Below are 23,055 nucleotides of genomic sequence, written 5' to 3'. Positions count from 1 at the left end.
AAAGCATATGTACCTGAAAAGCTGTTTGAAAAGCTCACTCGTTTAATGTTTCACCTTTTGAATGGCTGCGGTGCTATAGTTACATTTAGAAGTTATGTCCATATCATTTGACTACCCATGTTTCACACAGATAATTGGGGAGGTAATTGAATGTCTTTCATATTGCTTTGTGCTTGTGTACCATGCAATCCTCTCATAACATTCAATCATAAAGCACCCATCAAGACACACCTGAGCGGATTCTAAGTAGTTTGATTTCTTACTATGCTCTATACTACATGCTTACATTTCTTTAAAAATGTCAAAGGGCACTCCTTAAAATGGGCAAATATCAGTCTTCTCAATCATTTATCGAAATGCAAGAAGGCAAGATTTTGGAAAGTTCATGGCTTGTTAGGCTTTCTGCTCCTTTCCTTGAGCTCTTCTGATCTGACAGATTTAAGAGGGACTATGTTTAAACAGTTTAGTCTGCAGTCCTATTTAATGAACACTCCTGCAGCTATTCCAAAACACAGGAGACATGTTAGATCTGCCTTGACAAATTTCCAAGACTTGCTGAATATTATGGAAAACATGCATTTTCACGTAAACGTCAAATTTTCATTATGTAATAACCATTGCAATGTCCAAAATGACATGTTACAGAAGGGTGTTAAAAGTGTACTATATCATTGCAACAAAAAAAGAGGTACTGTCTTACTTTTAAGTTTGGGGGGAAAAAGGTCATACCGGGCCAAGAAGACCAGCCCCCTATGCCTGTCAATATGGTGATTTTTTTTGCAAGGAAAAGTGCAGCACTGTTAAGCCTTTGTCACAATACAGGACTCGACATGACTTCTAGTTGGAGAGCATGTCAAATTTAACGACTGGAGTTGCTGAATCATGCTGCCTTTTCTGTCCTAGAGGGTCTTTTTTCCTTGCAGCAACATTGTATGCATTGTATTTCTGGTTGAGCGCTCATTGGCTGTTGACTGTCGCAGACACAAGAGCCCACCCCTACAACTTGCCACTCGCTACGAGAAACTCAAACCATTTTGATTTCATTGTAGCGAGTCGCAGCGAGTTGTGGGGGCTGAGATGGTGGGGGTGTCACACTACTACTTTTCTTACGATTGTGTAAATGAAGGCTACGACTGAAAAACCTAGGAGAAGTTGTGTTGTGTGACGCCGGCTTAAGTCTTTCAGGGGTCGTTGAGCTTTGGTCAGTTTTTAGTTTTTCAACATTTTTTCGGGACCATGCAAAACATTATTCCCGATGATGATGATTGTAACAGTGTTAATTATCCGACAAGGAAGTTGTTTTATTGCCATTGCATCAGATCCTCCCCTTGTATGTGTTCTAAATTTGTTTCTTACAAGATTGTTGTATGAATGAAGCTACCCGAAGTTTATATTCATTTACACTTCCACTAGGCTTAGGCCCATTTATGGAGGCTTCTGTAATAATATAGGTTAACAAGGGATAATGAATTTAAGATGATTTTCTAAATGTGATAGCTAGAGGCCTGCATCGCCCTGTGAACCACTGTGACATTGGAGATATTTCACATTTTTAGTGGTAATGGTGATGAGTGATGACTAAAGCTTTTGACCTGAAATTAATTGAATACTAATTGAAGGGACAGCAATTATGGCTCAAGTCTTAAGGCAAATAATTTCCTGCCTTTAACCTTGATATCTGAGCAATTTGAGGCAACTTCTGATATGATACTGTTTAACCTATGAGAGACATGCATTTGCATTTCAGGATTAAGTACATTCTATAATTAAATATCTCAGGCATATTAGGCGGCATTCATAATTCTTTTACTCATATAGCTCAATTGACATTTTAATGTTTGTTATGCGTAATTTTCACTCCTCCAGTGTTTTTGTAGAGGACCCAAATAAACTAAAAGTGTGTCATTCTTTACTGTGGAAAGCAGCACATTGGTCAAATATCCCCTTCAATTCGTAGATCTCATGTATTTTTTTCTGAGCATAGTAATTACTGTTATAGAGGCCTCCTCCTTCTTTCCCTTCTCCTCCTCTAAGCGGAAGAATCATCACTTCTCTCCCTCACTTATACTACTAATTGCTCTAATTCACAACCACCTTTTGTCAGTTGTGTTCTGTTTGCTAAGAAATCTGTAATGTTTTTCAATTAGATTTGTGTGGATTTTAACTGCACTTATAGCAGACTTGCAGTGTGTCTCATCTGGTTAAAATGGATATCCAGGATCAGCAAAACAAGTGTAAGCTAGTTATTGTATGCTGAAAATACACCACTTAAAGCACACTCATATCTTGCGTTGCAAGAAATGCTGGACAAATTTGTAAAAGCAGCTACTGATATAAGAAGACTGACTATGAGCATCGTGAAGCCAGCCAGCACAAGGTCTTGCCTATTCCAGTCCTCCCATTCAACATCAGCAAGATACAGCTCAGGAATGGTGCTATGGAACGTCTGTATATTGGCAGGACTGGGCCCAGTGATATGTTTGACAGAAAATTTTGGGGCTTGAATTAGCTGTGCTTTAGTAGCCTCAGTTGTTTGCAGACCTGAAAGTGACAATGTTGTGGGACCTTCACGAGACAGAAGATCTTTGGCACAGTGATATCGGGTTGCATTCTATTCCTCAAGCAGTGTAAGCATACTCATTATGCAATAAATAATATCCAGTTGACAAATCTGGCTTTCAGTGTGAGGAATGTTGGATACTTAGATGGGACCAGTGGCTTGTATAATGTGCATGTTTTCAATTCATGAATTAGGGATATATGAACTTTACCTCTGTCTGCAATCTTTGACTTTATAAAGGCAAACTGTAATTAAAGCATCTTTCAGAATGTCCTGCTGTCTAGCATTGCAAAATGGCCAAAGCTTACAATTTCATAACCCTGAAACCAGGACAAAAAAGTCAAAAGCTTTTTTAAATTTGGTAAGTCCCACTTAAAGCATTCAAAAAAGTCATAATGTAATCTTAATAACATTGCACAGAGCTCAATATTTGTCATAAATAATTTAAATATAATATATAATTAAAACATTCATTTTTATTGACACCCCTGTAGTTAAGATTTTGTGAATCCTCTGGCAAGGATTACACTGACAACACTCCTCCTGTAGTGCAAATGTATTCAATGAGTGTGTCTGTGGAGGTACTGCAGGGGGTCCATAGAAAAATGTTTTTGCAAGAGAAATTTTTCTGGAATATAATTCTGGGTATTAACTATATATTATACATTTTAAACCTATTACTAAGGATCAGACACTTTATTCTTACTCCGAACATGCTATCACGTACTTAACCACTCTGTAATACATAGGTTCCTAATCTTCACCTCTGCATTGACAAATCAACATATAGGATCATTTGGTCAGTGCATTCAACCTACATGTATAGTAATTGGCCATACTCACTGGTGAATATTGCACATGGGGGAAAAAGAAAGACAGCTGTTAAAGGGATAATGGATCGCTTCTTAAATGAAGAACACTGCTCTACCATCCACCTCATCTGAGACTGGTGAAACAAAAGAAACTGCAGGTTTCCCAGCAGCCCAAGGTAAACAGAAAACTGAGAAACTGAGGAAATATATGGAAGAAATTGGGGGAGAGGACATGCGCATATGTGTCAGTTGTTCAGAATCTTGGTCAAATGAATGTTTGAAACCATCAAAGCTGCAGTGAAACAAAACGGGAACAAGGATATTTCCAGGAATGCCTAAAATCTTTCAGACATTGATGAGAAAATCATCAAAGGTGAGCCAGAATGCCCTCAAAGCTTCCTATCAAGTGGAACTGCGAATAGCTCAACGTAAAACAACAAATTCCATCCCAGAGAGACTGATATTGCTGGCAGCCAATGATAAGTAAACACTGATGTCTGTACCGTTGTCAGATACAACGATTGCTTGTGATTGCTTGCAGAAGTTCTGAAATTTTATGTGATTGCTGGATTTTTCTTATGATATAATCTGGGCAAAACGTGTTACAATGTGTACCGATGGTGCAAGAGCTATGAGCGGTATAAAAAGCGGCTTCCTTGCACTCCTCAAAGAGGTTGCACTTCAAGTACTGTGGACACACTGCATGTTACACTGCAGTGATCCAGTGTGAAAGATGAAACGGTGAGCCGTGGAAGGAAAGTTTTCCATGTTTTCATCAGTGGAAAGTACGGTGTAATGGCTAGTGATAGAGCAGACTCGCAGCCGGGATGACAAGCTCAATACTTGGACACTTGGAGGCACTTGATCTTCAATTTCACAAGTACTTTTTGGAGGCCGAGTACTGGCAATGGGACAAAACATGGGTAATGTTTTAAGGAAAATGTATCAGAAGGCTCAGCCGTGACACCCCTTGAACACGACCAACTAAACTCTCCACAGGCCGCATATACAGGAACATTGTCTCAAGGTCTCTCATCCAGGTCGGGATTTGTTACCTGAAGGATTTACCCCAGCTGAGCACAGAGCCAGTGAGGAGCCTTGTGCCATTAGCAACAACGTGTTTTTTTTTTTGGTGTGAAAGTGGATTTTCTGCCCTGGTTTTCTTGAAAAACAAAAATGGTTCAAGACTCCAGCCAGAGAGTGATCCAAGCCTCTGTCTGTCATCCTCCATCTCCCCAAGAATAGAAAAGCTGTGTGCTGCTCACCCAGACCAGTTGTCTTACTGAGGTATGTGTAATGTTTACAGTGACTTTTGTAATCCTTCAGGTTTATTATTGGTTTAATCACCTTCATGTACTTAAATATCATAATTATTAGTCATTTACATCAATAAATATAAAATATCAGCAAAAAGTGGGAAAAAAAATATCTTAAATTATAGTGGAGTCCCCATCTGTCTTTCTGTCCAGGTAGGGGTGCTTGGATTGTGTGCTTTGAGGCTCTTGCGCTTTTGAAGCTGGATTTTTGACTATTTCTCCAGACAGCAATGCTCTTGGTCCTTTGGTCCCTGTGGTTCTCTCACGAGAACTTCTTGAATTCAAACCACAAATCGGATTAAGATCTGTAGATTGAGACGGCCAGTCCAGCAATTTGGTTTGCACGCGGTTAACCACGTCTTTACCTGTTTGGATCCTTGCCGTACCAGAATATTGCTCACAATGGCATTGCATCTGCTGAAGAAAATATGAGCAGACACATCTGAAGCAAACAGACAGTGGAGCTCTCAAAAGCTAAATAAAAGATGATCCTGGACTTTTACCTTATGAAAATGCCCAACAGAAATTTGGAGCTAAGCTCACCCCTTGTCTTGCTTGATATATATATAAACATGTATCTGTATTTTGCTACCCATTTGGTTTAAGGATTGTGTGCTCGTTTGTACTTTTTTTGTATTCTTCTTTTGTGACTTTGCGGTGCCCTACTGTAAGCATGTAAATTAATCTTTATAGATTGTGCTACTCATGGTTATCAGTATCATCAAAGAACAATAAGGAATGAAGTATTGACCTGAATGTGATACTTGATTCTATTTATCCAAACTTGGCTGCATTTATGTGAGTGATTCTTATTTCAGCTGAGAGAATCGAGAAATGTATATTTTGGTTATGAATAAATTAAGGTTTAAGCATTCTTATTTTATTGAAAAATAATTAAGCACGTTCACTCTTCCACAAATTTCAGTCCAGTTATTCTCATCTACAGAGGTAAATACAACTTCTAGATATTTGATGTTTCATTTTAATTTGAACACCGTTTGAAAGCTCGAATGTTATCCCTTTTTTTCTATTTTGTTGCCTTTTTTTCTTAATGTTTACATGCACAGATTCCCAATCTGATCTAAAATACATGTGATTCAGAGAACCCATAAGAATTAATTCCTTAAAAATTAGATCCTGTAGCTATTTAAAGTAAAATTAGTCAGTCATTTTATTTGGTATAGCACCCATCTAAACTCTTTGCAACAGATAATTTACTCCAGTTCTTATTTCCTGTGCTTGTCTTCATTTAGAAACAAGATGCTGGTCAAATTTTGCTGGATATGGCCTATAACCACTTGGGCCTGATCGAGAAGGAATATTTCAGCCTACAGCACAATGAGGATTCAATAGACTCTCCTGTAAGTTGCCACACCTGACTGGAATAATTACTGCAAAGTGCTGAGAGAGCCAATTCCTCTACCTGGCTTTCTTTGCCTTAGAAATCAAATTGGTCCAACCCCTGATCTGTACTGACTGTGTAAATCTGCAGATTTATTCTACCATATAAGTCAGATTTATTAGAGAAGTGGAAGTTTGTTAATGCCATTGCAAGCATGGAAGCACATTATGATTTCTTAAAGTTTGTAAGAACGTCATGTACTTTATTATTTATTTCCACTTGTTTTCACAGAGGTGGCTTGAACCTAACAAACCTGTCAGGAAGCAGCTGAAAGGTAAGCACACTTAAGAGTAAATCAGCATAACTATGAAGAAAAGTTTTTCTGTGTAAACATAACTGTGGACCATGAATAATGGATGCTTGTGTGGATTTGTAGAGCAAAATAAAGAAGTAGAAAGGCTTTTCTTTATACTTTTCAAGTTATCTTTTCTTACTTACTGCTGACAGATAATTGAATCATATTGTGTACATTGTGACTTAGTATTGGCTTGTGAATATATGTCCTTACCTACAGAAGCCTGGCCATTAATGAAGGGCTCCCAGAGTTCATCTGTACATGTTTCGCACTCTTCATTTCAGGCTGTAATGAGCCGCTTTGCCTCCAGACAGTTTCCACATGGCTCACACCTTACGTGGAAATGTTTTACTTGTATTAAACATCCCATTAGTTCCAAGTTCCTGTTTATATTAAGCCACAGCCCTCTCTGTAAGTGAGGGACTCTGCTAATGAAATTCCTGGGATTCTTGAGTACAGAAACACTGTACTCTGACCACAGTTAAAGAGCCATGTAAAACTGCCATTGTGCACAAAACCTGCCCTTTTATCCAGGGACTGAAATATGACTGTAGAAAAATTGTACACTTTGACATTTTTCAGGGAGTTTCCCTTGTTCTTTGAATTTCCGGGTGAGGTTTTTCAGCCCAGATCCCAATACCCTACAGCAGGAGCAAACCAGGTGAGTGTTCTTAGTGCTTTTTAAAAAAAATAATAATTTAATGTTCTTTGTTTTGAACCTGTTCAGAAAGCTTTGTGTGTAAAGATGTGGTGTCAGATACATTTTAAAAGGTTTTTGGTGCATGATCCACATATCCTCTACTTCATTGGTGAGCATCAGTGAGGTAGTCACCTTTGTAATGTGAAAAGCATCATTTTTTTGCTCTGTGTATAATTTTAACCCATGGTGGAATAGTCTTGCAAGTTATAAACGTAAGAGCCATGTCCTTTTCATTCCATCCATTAAAATTTGTATTCTTTCATGGCGATTATTCATCTCAAATCTCAGAAAAATGTCTGAATTAAATCAAAACTCTTTAACCACAAATTGATTCCAAACTGCAAAACCAGTAAAAGATGTTGTGTTGAAGGGAGATGCTTCTGGAAAATATACCATCAAGTAATTTTGCTTTTGGGCTTTGAGTTCTCTAGGAAGGCAAAAATAATATATTTTTTGGGCATATGATGTGGAGCTTTCATACCAAAGGCCTCGCCTTGTTTCCTCTTTTTTTCCTTCAAACTGGTTATTTGACATTCATGCAAAGGTTTAATGCTCTTGTAACCAAATAACTATGATAATGTCTGTGTTCTTTTTCAGACACTTGTATTTTTTGCAGCTCAAGAACGACATTCAAGAAGGAAGGTAATGATCATGGTTTCTTTCCTGCTGTGTAACTGAATCTGTGATTCATCTTTTTGAGTCAGTCAGTTTGCATGAAAATGGAGTTCTAATACTGCGGAACATTGAGTGGATATTCCCTTATTGGAATGTTCCTGTATTGGAATGGAATATTACAGTTTTGCATTTACTGACCATTGTTATTTAGCATGTTCTGGGTACCATATAAAATAAGCCATGAAGAGTTCTTATAATCCATGTTAAATGTGCTCAAGTAATCGAGTTGGTTGTAAAGAGCTTTGTTCTCGATTTGTTGTTTTATGCATGAACAATTTCATGACATCTCACTGTTTGAGCATTTAAGTATCCATTAGGTTTGCCAACAAAAAACAAAAAAGTGGGTTGTAGATATTACAAAACTGCTTTTTTGGTCACATTCATTCAGCACTGCCTTATTGGTGCAGCATATAGCAGAACATCTTTTTAATCCCCTAGCTCCATGCTAATGCTCTGATTACCAGTGCAGGGATGGTGAATCCAGGTGTTTTGTTTTCATATTGGATGTTGATCTACAGTCATTTCTGATCACAACCTTGGTTTCCATGACTAAATATAAGTATGTGAGAGAGACAATTGTTTAAAATATACTTTTATTTTCCTTCTGAAATTATAGGAATTTCCTTATTCCAGTTTGTGCAAACTTTACATTTGGATGCCTGTAGCCCTTGATCTCTCCTAATGCCTTCCTTGCTATACTATCCTTTGTTGTTGTCTGTCCTCCAGGTTGAGTTGCCCACTCAGTTCTGCAGTTGTCTTGGCCTCCTATGCAGTACAATGTAAGTGACATTGCTAAGAGGGTTTGGCGAATTGAATAGTTTTGGTTAGCATTGGCCCCCAAGCAGGCCTGTTTCTCTCAAGTGTAACCTTTCTTATGTTATCTAAAAGCCTCTGAGGTGTTTTAGTTTGGGTTAAATATCATAAGTTCAGTTCTATTTTTCAAATCCAGTATTCTCTTCACTTCGGACATGAACACTTTTCACTCACCCTGCAGAGTACAGGTTTATATAATATTTCAGTTTACTTTAGCCAGGTTGTTTAAACTAAATGCTTTTTTTCTGGAGTCCACTTACTTTGTATACATAATTATTCATAATAGTTTTATTTTTTCATTTTACTTCAAAAGGTGGATTTGATATAATATGTAATCTTCATAACTGTGTAGGACTGACAATGTACTGTCTTTGTAGCTGAACTTGGAGACCATTCGGATTCAGAGCACCAGCCAGGATACTTGTCAGAATTCCGCTTCATCCCTGAGCAGGATGAGGACTTTCTAACCAAAGTAGAGTCCCTGCATGAGCAACACAGGTAGTTCTTTCCTGAATTCCTCTTTTTGCATTTATGAGAAGTTGAAACCACAGAAATTGCTATTTCAATTACAAAAGAGGACCACGTATTCTCTATTATATATCTGTTTTCACCTATGAACATAACCGAATTATGACAACGGGCCATCTGGCCTATCGAAAATGTATTACTTCAGTGATGTACTCTGGCTAATTCAGGAAGCATCCCTATCAATCAGCAGATGGATATGACTGGATATTGTGGTCAGTCTGGCTTCCAAACTCTGTACAATGCATTTCATCCACTGTGTAAGAAGGTGCCATCTTCCTCCACTTTTTTTAGAACTCAGAAATGTTAATCTGGGGAGTTTCGGTCCCCTCAATATTCTTCTGAAGCCTTCTTTCTTTAGGAAATCATTAATATACAATGTTAATAGATCCCATGGAAAGCACTTAAAAACGAACCTCCACATCCCATAATGTGTTTTATTTACCTTGAGTACATATATTTGTCACTCTCAGCAGATAGCTGCTTCATATAGAATCATTTTGTGACTGATGAGCTCATCAATATCATTTTGCATCTGACGTTGCCACAGTCATGTGAAAGTAAATTAAATTTGCCACATCACTTCGTCTCCTATTGGTATTCCTGTGTTTTACTATACCTAGGACTTTGGATATAATACAAATTGCTGTGTACAAGGAGGTTAATTGGTGGCAGAGTGAATTAATTCATGCAGAGTTTACTCTAAATAAAACAACTAGTGGATCACGATGTCATTTAACAAATGTTTTAGAAAAATCACATCTCAAGCCTCTTGCTTAGCATTTTTTTACATCTACTTTGGTTTTAATGCTTTAAATTGCATACTGAGCAGAAAAGGGTATTTTGTTTTTTATTTTCTAAAGGTGACCCCACATGCTGTTCAGTGATTTTATGTCGGGAAACAATTTTCAGATTAAAATTACAGCCAGGAGAAAGAATAAGTTATGACTAATCCCCATTCTCAGTGGTTCTAAAGTAAATATAAAGTAGTTTGAATTCATCTTCCAAATATAGGCAGATAAATTGCAGATAAAATGTTTATTAAATACCATTTTTTTCAATTGTTCACTTGTCAAAATACAAAAAACACATTTGCAGTTGCACAGGCTTGAGTGGCAGTATTTTCCCTGGAGAGATTTTCCAGAGTTCTGAAAGTTACTAATCTGCTAACCTTTCAGAATTACTCTGGATTTTCAAGAAAGTGTTTCCTCAAGGATAAGTGATTCTTTTACGACAATTCAGTTTAACAAATAAAGACCTATAGCTATGCAAAACCGGCAAAAGCACATACATCATTAAATGATAAAATAAAATGGAATGCAAATTACATATTTCACATGTCCCTCTTGTGCTGTACATTCTATATGTTGATTAAGCAAAGAACTAAGCAAAAGAAAAGAACTGAGTGCATACTGTGCAACTGGGCCATTACATAATTATGTGGGGTAACATCTCCCCCTTGTGGTGAGATTGTTTAGCACACAAGAAAATTTAAAAAAACGTCAACTATTGAGATAACAGAGTTTTCGTATCCGTTTTTTTCTTCTTTTCCAGAGGCCTTAAGCAGTCAGAAGCAGAGCTTTGCTATTTAAATGTAGCCAGAACTCTGGAGTTCTATGGTGTGGAATTGCACAGTGCTAGAGTAAGTTCATCTTTTGTGAAGTTTGAAGCAAACCCAAACGTGTTATATATTCAGACTTTGTTTTCAGTACTTAATGTTAGTTAAAATCCTAAACCCATTTAAAGACATGAATATAAATCCTTTGTCTGTTAATGACATTATAATAGCACATTATGCAGGGCTTTGTTGCTGACAGGAGCACCTTATCTGTCTGAGTGGGAGCAGAGATATGCTGCAGGGGTGGAATGTTTTTTTGGGGGAATGTAATTAGCTGACCTCCTTAGTTTGCACCTCAACAGTGGGGTTGTTGACTGTAGAAATCCTGCATATCTTCGAGCTCACATGAATTTTTTTTTTCTTGCTACCAAAGAAAACTATTTACATGTCTGTCTCTAAATATGGTCATCATGCTATCTGGATGCATAGGTTTATGTCTGTCCCATATAACTCATGGGCTGGTTTATTTGCTTGTCAGCTCTGAAAGCTGGCTAGGGGGTCATTCCTGTAGTGACAATCCATTACATTTTACAGTAACACTAGAATTAGACCTTGCTGATTTTCATTTTCTTTTTATGCCTCGCATACGCCTGTATGCTACAAAAAAAGATCCTTGATGAATCCGCCTTTGGTTTTCCCAGACTTTTTTTTTTTAACACCCCCATAAACAGGAAGCGTGGGTGAGGAGACTTCATACAGGCCCAAGTCAAATCAGTCTCGAGCCGAAACTTACAGAACACCCTAGGGCGTGGAGAAGTTCTCAGAGTTTTGTGAATGAGAACTTTGTCTTCAGCTGGTCACACACCACTCAGCTCCGTGCCCTTAGTCCCTTGATAGGGATGAACAATGGTGGGGCTGCTGGGAAATAGTTGACTTACATTCGGTCTGAAGAGGGAATTGCATTTTTAAATTAAAACTCCTGCAAAAGCTGGTTTCTTTCATTTGTGGGAGTAATATCCTTTTTTGTTTTTATTTTTTGTGCTTTCCTGAGTATTATAAGGACCTGTCTGAAAGCACTGGAAAAAAGCTACTTCCCTCAAATATATTGACTATAAAGGCTGGTTAATGTATCTTGAATTATTACTTTTTTGGTCTGCAAAAAGCCCTGAGCTGAACATAGCTTTCATAATAGTTGCTTTTATACATAAATAAAACATTTTATACATTTTTATAAAGAATAATTTTTTGTTGTGTGTTTGCGCACGCAAACCATAGTTTGGAATCCCCTTGCTCTGAGTGGTTTGGGAATAGAATATTGGTGGCTCTTTCTTGCTCATTCCCTGTTTCTTAACACCTGTAAACAACTTCTTATCAGTATACAACTTACAAAAACAAGAAAAGACAACCTGGTCTATCAATTTGATTTGGTGTCCAGTAGCTAATTGATCTGAAGGCCTCATCCAACAATTTTGTCTCCTAAGTAGCTCAGCCTGTAAAGACACTCTCCCAAGCAGAGGCTGAGCTCTCTGATGCAGCAGTGTGATGAAACCATCTTTCAAAGACGGTCAAGAGGGAGGGTATTGCAAGAAAACTGTCCCTGTGTCCCTAATGGAGGCAGATTTACTCACAAAGATGTACAGCACAAAGTTTTTATTAATTTAATTTTAATTCCTCTGCTGGGCAAAAACAATTTAAAAAAATCAACTAGAGCTTAACCTTTTAATGGATTAACACCACAAACAAAAATGAATGACCCAGGTTATGACATACATCTCTACCTCGGAATATGGTTAGAGAAGTAGCCTTACTAAAAAGCTGCATCCGTGTATGCATGAAACAACAACAACAGAGACTATTTCTCTTTAAGTCACACCTGACCACATAGCAAGGTAAGAGTGCAACTATAAACCATAATTTCCAAAAGAACTGCTGTATATAATGGCATACGCTGTCATGAGCTATAAATCCGTGTGGTAAGCATCTGCTCATCACAAGCAGTCCTAGGTCGTGGGATTAGTCAGTTGTGACCAGGATTCCCTAAGGAGTGGAACACAATTGGCTGTATTGCCACCAAGGCTAGCTTTGTAATACATGCCTATGGTGCTCTCTGCAAACACAGTGACATCTGCAGCCTCCTGAGGGCTTGAGGGTTTTCTGCCAGTGAGGGATTCACCTGTTCTTCAATCAGTGCTGAGACAAGTGGCTTGAAGGCTGATGTGTTGGAGGAGTCTGCCAGCACCTCCTCATTTCCCCCTCTCTGGATGCAGGGTTCACAGTTAAGATCTGGGACAGTAACAATATTAGCTTTGATAACATGCCTGGGTAGCTTGTTCCAGACATGCATATACTAGCTGTACAAGACATGCCTATACCTGATATAGTAAATTGTTTTACTCTATGTACTATATTTGAACTGCTAGTTACATTTTGGAAAATTACTGCAATTTTGAATCTGAGTTATAGAAATCAGAACTATACAGTATGTTCAGAGAAGCCTGTATGCTGCACAGCTTTCATATACTGTAAGAAATGCCAATCCTCTGTACTTCTTGTGCCACTTTGAAAACTCACAAAGCACATACAGCTCCCAGAAACTCATGTCACCGTTTCTTTTCTCAGGATCCTAGCAATGCTGAGATGCTCATTGGAATAGCCTCTGGGGGGCTTGCCGTCTTTCGCAACATGATTTGCACGAGTTTCTTCTCCTGGTAAGACAGTTAACGGATTGTGGTTTAAGGTTAAGACTGTTTTCTGTTTAATGCCTACTTAAAGGCTTCTTCCTTAATTGATTTCACCTCTTAGTCCCTGGTGTGAGAAATGGAATAGGTGTTTGGTATATAAAAAGCCAGTTTATATCTTACATTTCTGAATTAAACTCAAGGGAATTGGTACTTTGTAAATGAAGATTGCAATAGACAGAGGTGTAACTTAGAATTGTAAGTTTTTTTTCTTTTAACGGAAATTATTGCAGTCTAGTTCTCTTCAGAATGACTTCTAGTGATGATAAATTAAGAAAAGAAGCTCCAGGACTGAGATGTACAGCTGTTAATGAAATACACTCCAAACAGGGAAAAAGTTTTTTTTCTTAGTACTTTTAATTTGTCATAGTACTTAGTACTGAGCTCCTGCAGCCAGGAGCCTGACATAGTGGCTACAATATATGTAAAAGATCCCAGCACAAAGAGCTCTTTTAATAGGTAAAGTTATAATTCATAGATCTAGAACAAATTGTCATTTTAGCCACATGTAACTACATCGGTCACTTCTGAACTTGCTTCAGTTCTTCAATATAAAAAAATATGGCAATCTGTATACAGGGCTTTATGTGCACCAGAAACTGTTAATGGTTCTCTCTGCACATTTGATAGGCCTATGTGAGAAAACTGGTCTAGTAGTAGAAAATCTACTCTTGTACTGTACCACAATATATACTGTAAGTATTAGAACTAATGACATTTAATTCATTTTTACTGCCTCTCTGTAGACATGTTCCAGCATGAGTCCACACATGGGTGGGGAATTCATGCAATTAAAGTGATACATCTCAGTCTTTTAATGTTTTCCCTTGAAACACTTAAATGTTTAATAAAACAAAGATATTAAATATCTGTTGTATTTTGGTATAAATATATATAGGCATCTTAAATATACTGGTATAAAAATGGAGGAAGATTAAACAGAATGCTTGTTTTTACTGAATGTATTTAGTTTCAAAACAGAATGCCTCACATCTGTATTATAGTTTAAAGGGTTGGAAACACGTGTTTATAGGACAGTATATTAAGGTGTCATACAATTGACAGTTTTAAATAATTTAGAAACTTATTTAAAGGTCTTGTTTCTCACTAATAGATGTATTTTGTCCACAGAGAAAATCTTAATATCCTAAATCAATGTTGCTAAGTGTGAACTCATTAAGATATTAAGCTTTTAAGTAGATCATGTTTTAAACACTTTAATACAGATGTCTGTACAAAAAACACCCATGATTCAAGTGATTGTGCTGCATTGCAAAATAGTATTGTTAAAGTTCAAAGTACAACAAAACTTAAGTGTGTTTTTCATTAAACATTGAACAAAACCATAAAACCAATAGCATTAACAAACTTAAGACATGGTACTGTTCCTTCATTGGAGTAAAATAAACTTTTTAGCACAGTTAAAAAAAATCTGTAAAGGCCTTCCACCAAACACAGATAAACACACATGAAGAAGGCTCCACAGCCGAAACGTTGTGTTCTCTTTCTTTTTTTTCAGCATGGAATAAACCTATTACTTGTTCCTTTGCAGCCTACGCATGCTGACACAGCTACCCACCTGAACTACAGATAAACACAGATATTTTAGTATCGCGGGTTCGCGTCTGGGTCATGCCACTACCCAGCTGGGACTGTTGGGATTCCCCAAATAGCAGCACACTATTGACTGAACACCTCCAAGGATGCAATTAGTTAACTAGGTCTCTCTCATCTCCCAGTGATATAGTGACCCCCGTAGCCTCCCCGGCAGGCAAGGTGTACTGTTGGGTAGATACGCACAACCCTTTCAATCAGCAATGTGTCTCTTCTACAGGGTGGAGTTACCTATAAAGTGTTCAGAAACAAATGGCTCAGGTCAGAGCTGTCAGCCTGCTCCTCTCCTTTTCTGAATTGAATTGAAAAAAAAATTGCAGGTTCTAAATTGATCCTAAAAAAAATCTTACTGCTGTCATTCCCTTTACATGAGCTCTACAAGTGACTGACTCTCGTACTGCTCAGTCAAGTATGACGTGTGTGTAGTTACACTGGGATTTTTCCAATTGGTAATTTCTTGGCAATCAAACCCTTGGCAGGGTTTTTCCTAGATATGCATCAGGTCTTTTCTGCTATTTGTTTCTTTTATTTTCCTGTAAAGCCTTTGTTGTTCCTCTGTTAAAGCACAGAAAATCATTAGCCTTGGCCCTCAAGCTGGCAGGGATTCCATGATGATTCAGTCATGCCAATTGTCCAGACTTCAAGTGATTGGAACTGGGAGGGGATTGGTTCTAACAGGGTTGGCATGAGTTCCTGTTTTCTCTTCTAGCTCTTTTCGAATACATTCCCAGCTACTGTTCCTCTTTGTTTTTTTTTTATCTGTTCAATTGCATGATGCCGAAGGAACTGGAGCCGAGACTTGATCTTAAAAAGGAACTGAGCAAGATATTTCCCAAACTCTTACTATTTGCATAAAGTGTGACACTAAGAGTGAGAATTATAACACAATGAGCAGCACAGTTAGTTGATAGGTCACAAATCCTAAACATTTCCTGTCGGCCTGTCAAACAACAGATTATCGAAATGTCACCTAATTATATTAGAAAGGTTACAAAGAACAATTTCATATTTTTTTACATTTTAAACATTATTACTTTTGTTTCTTGGTAACCAAAGTTTTCCTGTTTCTTTTTTTTCTTCTAGGGTCAACATTATCAAAATTTCCTTTAAAAGGAAAAGGTTCTTTGTACAGTTAAGGCAGAAACACGTAAGTGAAATCCCTTTGATTTTCTGCTATGTGGGCTTCACCTTACCTCCTGTTGCCTTGACTTAAGGTGGAAAAATGCTGTGGCTGGCAACAGATTGATATCTCCTGTGAATGGGCCTTGCTGGGGCTCTTGATGAGCTCTATAACAGGGACAGTGCAGTGGTGATCATGGAGGGGGCAGGCTTGCCTCAGAGCACTGACTCAAAAACTAAACACACTGGCATCGGGTTTAAAAGAAATTGGAACTTTACAAAATCCAGCATATGAAGCAGTAAAATATAGTCATGTAATACACTAATAATTAATATTTAATTAATTGTGAGTTTAAATTAATAAGATATAAGAATGAGACTCTTTTATTTTAAAACTTTGAGTCCTTTTTTTCAATTCTTAATACACCCGACAGATTTCGAATCCTCCGATTTCACAAGAGGAGAAGAATGAGGTATTTGCAGACTTCTCTGACCTGCCTGCCTTGACTCGCTGGTCTTTTAATGTGTCACAGGCTACAGTATAGCTATCACAAGTATATTTCGCCAAATTTTGTAGAAATAGTAATGTCTGCCAAAGGTGCTTCTACATTGCCTCTGTATTGACTCAAAGGATGTGAATACTTATGCATATTAGTTGTTTTCTATATTATGCTCATAATTAATTTAGTAGGATCTATAAAATGTTGTGTGCACTTTGAAACAGTTCTGTGTTGATCAGTGGCCAAACTCCAAGCTAAATACATTATGATTCCACTTTGTAACACAATAAAATGTGAAGAGGACTGAGAGAGTGAATACTTTCAGCCACTGTAACTCCTTGCTGGAGGTTCAGTGCTGATTGGACCAGTAGGGTGCCCTTGTTGCCTGTAAGTGCCTGGGACGTGGATTTTGACAACCTATAGAGCCCTGACCAGCTATTCCCACCCACTCTCAGCTGACTGTCATCATTTGGCGAGTCTTGGGCACAGTCAGCTAGTGATGCGATGCTGGTTCAAGCTCATGATGCCTGGACACCTTGCCGTAGTGCAATGCTGCATTAAAAACACTCTTACTCTATTTGTTGTAAGTTTATTCATATAATGCATATTCTAGAAACCACTTGTTTTACCACAAAATAAACCACTTGTTTTGAGAAAGTTCAAGGAAGTGAGTACCTGTACTTTTGATAGCCGCTGTATGTGATCCAGGATGATAAAAACAGTGAGAAAGGGGATACTTGTATATTGTACAGTGAGTTGTTTCTTAAAGCACATTTACAGTACTGACAAACCAGGGTTTTAAATGACCCTGGATAAGAATAAAGTATTTGTCCAGCCCCCACAGTATAAGAAGATGAAAGGTGAAACTATTATAGTGCCAACCACAAGACATTATTTCAACTATTTTAGAAATGCGAAGAGCTAGGTGGTGCTAAAATATTTTCAGCTACTTTTTGAAAGTGAAGAGCTTGCCTCCACCTACCTGTGAAATACCACTGTTTAGCACTAATGGCTGAGTGCTGCCACTTGGGGAATCCCAGCAAGCAAGTGGTATGACCCAAGCTCAAATCCACGATGCCTGGGTCATAAAGCTCATCTTAAACCATTTGGTTAAGCCATTTGGGAGTTCACAGGATTATCTTCAAGATGTAAGATTTTCTTTATTTACCATATACAACAAGTGTATTGGAATGCGTACTCCACCCAGTAACTTTAGAGAAAAAAAATAGGCACAAATGACAAACGGACATGGACAATAATAATAATAAACTTTATTTTATATAGCGCCTTTAAAGGTGGCTTCTCAAAGCGCTTTAAATCTAGTACAGGAGCCATGTTGTAGTATGTTTTTGATGTTTTACTGCTCAAGGCCATTAACACCTTTCCAGGACTTTACTCCTTAGCCATCATGAAAAATATTTAAAGAAAATGTGAAGAAAACCTTAACAGGTACACCTTAACATTTAACTGTAACTCCTTCAGTTGAGGAATTTTCTGATTTAGGCCACTAGGGGGGTTAGGATCATAATATAAAATGAAACCGAAGAGAAGGATTTTTGACTGAAACCTATATTTCTAGCGCAAAATGCAATGCTTTAAGTACTTTTAAAACTGAATTTTCTTTAGTCACTATTTCTTTTTCAAAGTATTGTATTTTGTCAAGTCACACCTTCATTAGGGTTTGCAGCAGTGTTAATTTAGTCACTAGTTTTTGATTGTCATAGTGTTAGTCAAGTTGACTAAAGTGTCTTATTAATCAGTCACTGTATAGTCATCCACTTTTAGTATGAATTAGTCAACTAAATTCTGACTTTAATCTCTTAATTTTAGTTGACTACCAACAGAATTAGTTTTAGTCACATTTTAGTCAAGCAGATAATTTGTAACACATCTGATCAGATTCTGTTAAAAAACAAGTCTTTTTAGATTGTGAAACAGTGTGCTGATCCCCAGAAAGGTCAAATATCAAATACAAGAAATATTTGTGCAATAAAGGGTTAATAATAAATAATCTTATCCAGAGACATCATATGAATCTTTCCTAATAAGAAAATCTAGTTTGTCACTGCTAATAATAATTCCTTATTTTTATATAATGATTTTTGTTCAGTTATTTTTTCAAAGCAACTTTTTTCAAAGTTTCAAAGCAATCTAAACAAACATAATTAATAAATAACTTAAAAATAATAACAATAATAAATAAACAAATGTAATTAAAGAACATTCTTTTCTATATTCTGTAGCTATTACATGCTATGAAATGTAAAGTACCCAAAAAGCATTTTACAAACTCACTTTAACATTTTGAAAATAAAATGTAGACAACAAATCACATTTCTCACAGAGCGCAATAACGAAGCAGAAAAGAGCCTGGCGTGTTCAACCGATTTACACATTAATCTCTACCCAAGACAAAAAATAGTAGTTCCCTAATACGCAAACTGTAAAAGCTTCGTTTTCTAGTTAATTTGTTGACTAGCTGCAGTATATAAAACTGTTGTTTTAATGCAAACGTGTCTACGTACTGTGATTCATAATGGTGCTTCAATTTTTTTTGTCTATTTCAGCTGTTAATGTAGCCGCGTTGTGTTTATCTTTAGTATTTTTTTACAATAACTTTTCCTGGTTTGCTTGTCCTGCAGTGCTGCGAAAAAAGTAATTTGGACAAGTAATTGCACAAACTGTGAACTTCATGTGACCAAATTCATTTCAGTATGAGTTTTAGTCAGACAGGTCATTTTGTCTGGTCCTAATTCACTTAAACGAAAAAAATACAAAGCAATTTAATCTTCATCATCATCACTGTGGATTATTTTCATGAGCATTTCATCTTCATTAACTAAAATGAAAAACAAAATCGCTCATGATGAGATTTTCATCATGACTTTTGTCGACTAAATGACACTGCAAACCATTGTTAATATGAAACCATGTTTTGGAACACTGGAAAAGACAATACCAAGCATTACTCTTCACCATATGGACAATGGTTGCTTTATTAAAAATAAAAGATGATTAAAAGATGGGTGGATGGATGGAGATAAGATGGGGGTATATCTTCATATTTTACTTGAAATGTCTCACAATTGGTTTAGGATCATGAGTGGGTTAAGACAGATTTTTTGAGGGTTCATAAATAAAGTAGATAGATTCTGTCTTTTAATAAACATGTTTTTGCATTGTTAGGGTGAGACTCGAGACTACTCGGTGGCCTTCAGCATGCTGAACTACAGAGCATGCAAAAACCTGTGGAAATCTTGCGTGGAGCATCACACCTTTTTTCAGACCAAGAAATCACTACCTCAGGAAAAAAAGCTGCTGTCCAACTACTGGACCCTCGGCTCCAAAGCCCCTGCCAAGTGAGTGGCTCTACCGGTAGAAAGGTAGCTTCAGTCAAAAATGCTGGGGTATAAGAGTTGTTCCCAGACATCTCTTAATAACTTGTAGTCATTCCTTCTTTTGTCACCTGCTTTCATATTTCTGCCTGGCAAAGTAGCACTTTGTGGTATGTAAAGACGTTTTTTTTCTTCTCCATCCCCAAGTCTGTTTGCACTAGTCTTCATAACCTGAGCCACATAACTTTTAGCTATATTGTATTGGATCTGGAGTAGTGTTGAGGCTTCAGAGGAATGATATGGCAAAAATATCAAAATACAGAAATAACACCACCAAAATGTTTAATGTTTGTATTTTGTGATAAATTATTGTGCAGAGACCAGATTTAAGATTTGTAATGTTTCTGTAGATGCCTGTTGCAAAGGTGATATTTTTATTTTGTCATCTTCTCTTAAAGGTGTGTAGTTTTATCACCTTTGGTATTTCTACTTCTTTGGAAGATTCAGTTTACTGTACTGTACAGTATGTGCTGCTTCACAAGTACACAATAAATCTCAACTCAATTTCCCTCTTTGGGGAAGTGGAAGGATCCACTGTTTGCAGGTAGCCTGCACAGTATAGACATTAGAAAGCCTGCTGCAAAAATCTCTGATTATTTCTGAGTAGGTTGGGAATGTGATGTGCAGTGCAAAAACATCACACACAGAAAAAGTAACCCTTCTCTGTTTGCAGCTATAACCTAAACCATGCTCTCCATGTCCTACATTAGATCAGCCCATCCCTAGCAATTTGTTTTCCTTTTTAAGATTAAAGTTTGTTTCCTAGATGAGATCTAAACAAAAAAAAAACAGTACTCTAGGCACAGAAGGGAATTTAGCACACAATTTGTGAGATCTGCTAATTCAATCATTAATTAGTTCACTCTTGGATTCTGGAACACTTAGCACTTGTAATTAGTTTATGATACTATCTAAAACATTTTAATTTCTTTAAACATTGCACTGCTCTGCATAACATTTAATATATTGTTAATGATGATAGGCATTTTTATATAAATGTAAAATAAATATATACAAAGCACATCATTAACAATATTATTAATTTCCTAAAAGATATCCAGGGAAAACACTAATTTGAGACTAATCTTAATAGCAATTGACTAATTCACATTTGGTATGCCAATAAAACACATTTAGGTTCATATTTATGTCTTATTTATCTTTGACAAGAGCATGTATTCATTACAAATCTATACTCCTGTGTACCAATAAATGAGTAGCTCAGAATATCCAGTAATTACTTTTTCTTGTTGTCAGATGGTTTTCTTAAGAGAAATTAAGCTTGTGGATTTAAGGTATGGCTAATGTTTAGAAATGATTCCTCCTTTTTCATAGTAATCACCAATTAACCATGGTCTCTGCAGTTCAGATCTTAGCCTTGCTTTAAGAAATATAAGCCCATTGATTCCGTCTTATTTAATTTCCTTGGGTGGTGTATGATGGTAGGGACTGTAGTGGGGAGTGGTTCATTTTCCTTTCTGTCATCTTGAAGATATAAACTGTTGCTATTAGTGTGCTTTTATTGTAAATGGTTTCTAAATTGTTTTCTGGGCCAGCACAGTGTTCGTCTTCAACATCTCCCCTCCAGTCTTGCACACTTGACCTGCGCACGTGACATGCCTCTTGTGCACAACTCTAGTGCAATGCATTTGCATTGAAAAGGCTGTTGCTTTACAGCAGCGTTTTTGTGCCATGTTCCTTGTATGTTACAATTTGAGCACAATAGTGTTACTTTGTTACAGCAATAAAAAAATGCCTATATTACAGGGACAGAGTTATGTTGTTCAGTACAAAAAGGTATACTGTACTGCATTTTTGCAGAGTGTGGTTGAAACAATTTTTATATTTACTCCTTTTGGTCTTTTCTGTAGTTTTTGCAGACATATGTGTAGCAATCCCTCCTTTTTGCTTTGAAAGAACAGGGAAATTGTGATATTCCTAGAAGGATCTGAGTCTGTTCAGTGAATACATTTATCTGACTTATTTTTGAAAGCCAGCGTGGCAACACTTGTCTTGCTAGCTGTAATTGATTTCAAGTGCAAAGTCTCTTCAGGAGTATTCAGATCCTTACATGAAAACATCAAAAGCCTGGGTATTCTGCACTTTTGACTCTCTTCCTTAGGTGTCTTTAGGGATATTTCCTTCCCAGTTTCATCCATTTTGTGGTTGAATTCCCCCAGATCCATCAACAGCCAGTTCTGTCGGAAGGTCATTGGAGGCATGGTGTGGAATCCAGTGTTGAGAAAATCCTTGTCCATGGAGCACCTGGAGACCAAGAGCCTTCCATCACGCTCCCCACCAGTGACACCAAACTGGTAAGATGCCAGAGCTGAGCCACACACAAGGAGCTATTCAGGCATTCTGGTGGCAGGAATTCCACAGTTCTGTTCCATTTAAATACATTACTGGGAAATGTCTTTATTATTAGTAGCATTAATGCTTCTCGCAATTCAGGCCAATACAGAGAGACAAATGCAAGGAGCTGGTTAGTTCTGTCAAACATGGTTATTTTTCTAAAAAGGCTGCCTTCAGTTCATTACTCTGTAGTAGTGAAGCACAAAGAATATGCAGCAATCTTCATGATTATGGACAGTTTAAAAGAAGCTTTCTTAAAATACAGTCCACAAGTATTCAAAAATGACAGCCTTAATAGTAGTAGTAGTATTATTGCAATTTTATTATGCAGTTTATAATGCTTCTTAACTAGAACACTGCAAGCAGTATAACAGAGTGAACTACTGTACAAGTAAACAGGTAAACGGAAAAGATTGTTACCACATTATGACTTCAATGGCTGAACAATTTGGATAAGTGCAATTAGCCCTTTCTACAGTTTATTTTGACAAGCAGGTTTTAACCAATAGACTTAAAAAGAGTTGAATGCAGGGTCTAATGAAATTAAATCTGCCAAGTTTCATGTCAATTGGTCTAACAGTTCCTAAGACTGCAGGTTGAAATGAGGAAACGTGTTCCGAGGCATACGTTAATGCAGAATTCTATATCACTGTATTGCATTAACTCTATAATGAAATT

The 23,055-nt window shown here is 37.1% G+C and overlaps 1 protein-coding gene across 3 annotated transcripts in view; it reads left to right on the top strand.

Moving 5' to 3' along the window:
- The window catches only part of ptpn3 (protein tyrosine phosphatase non-receptor type 3), a 133,891-nt gene that overhangs the window by 53,861 nt on the left and 56,975 nt on the right, over positions 1-23,055 (top strand). For all 3 annotated transcript variants that reach the window (XM_069195012.1, XM_006635729.3, XM_069195014.1), the window contains exons 3-13: positions 5,942-6,049; positions 6,322-6,364; positions 6,968-7,046; positions 7,683-7,727; positions 8,487-8,539; positions 8,951-9,071; positions 10,653-10,740; positions 13,276-13,364; positions 16,092-16,155; positions 19,814-19,986; positions 22,203-22,337. In XM_069195012.1, coding sequence (XP_069051113.1) covers positions 5,942-6,049; positions 6,322-6,364; positions 6,968-7,046; positions 7,683-7,727; positions 8,487-8,539; positions 8,951-9,071; positions 10,653-10,740; positions 13,276-13,364; positions 16,092-16,155; positions 19,814-19,986; positions 22,203-22,337 — 998 coding nt within the window. The remainder of the gene's footprint in view (positions 1-5,941; positions 6,050-6,321; positions 6,365-6,967; positions 7,047-7,682; positions 7,728-8,486; positions 8,540-8,950; positions 9,072-10,652; positions 10,741-13,275; positions 13,365-16,091; positions 16,156-19,813; positions 19,987-22,202; positions 22,338-23,055) is intronic.

This window comes from Lepisosteus oculatus, chromosome 10 (assembly GCF_040954835.1).
Source record: "Lepisosteus oculatus isolate fLepOcu1 chromosome 10, fLepOcu1.hap2, whole genome shotgun sequence".
In the NCBI taxonomy this organism is placed as follows: domain Eukaryota; kingdom Metazoa; phylum Chordata; class Actinopteri; order Semionotiformes; family Lepisosteidae; genus Lepisosteus; species Lepisosteus oculatus.
The sequence above is the reverse complement of the archived record's forward strand: the minus strand, read 5'-3'. Positions and strand labels throughout refer to the sequence as shown.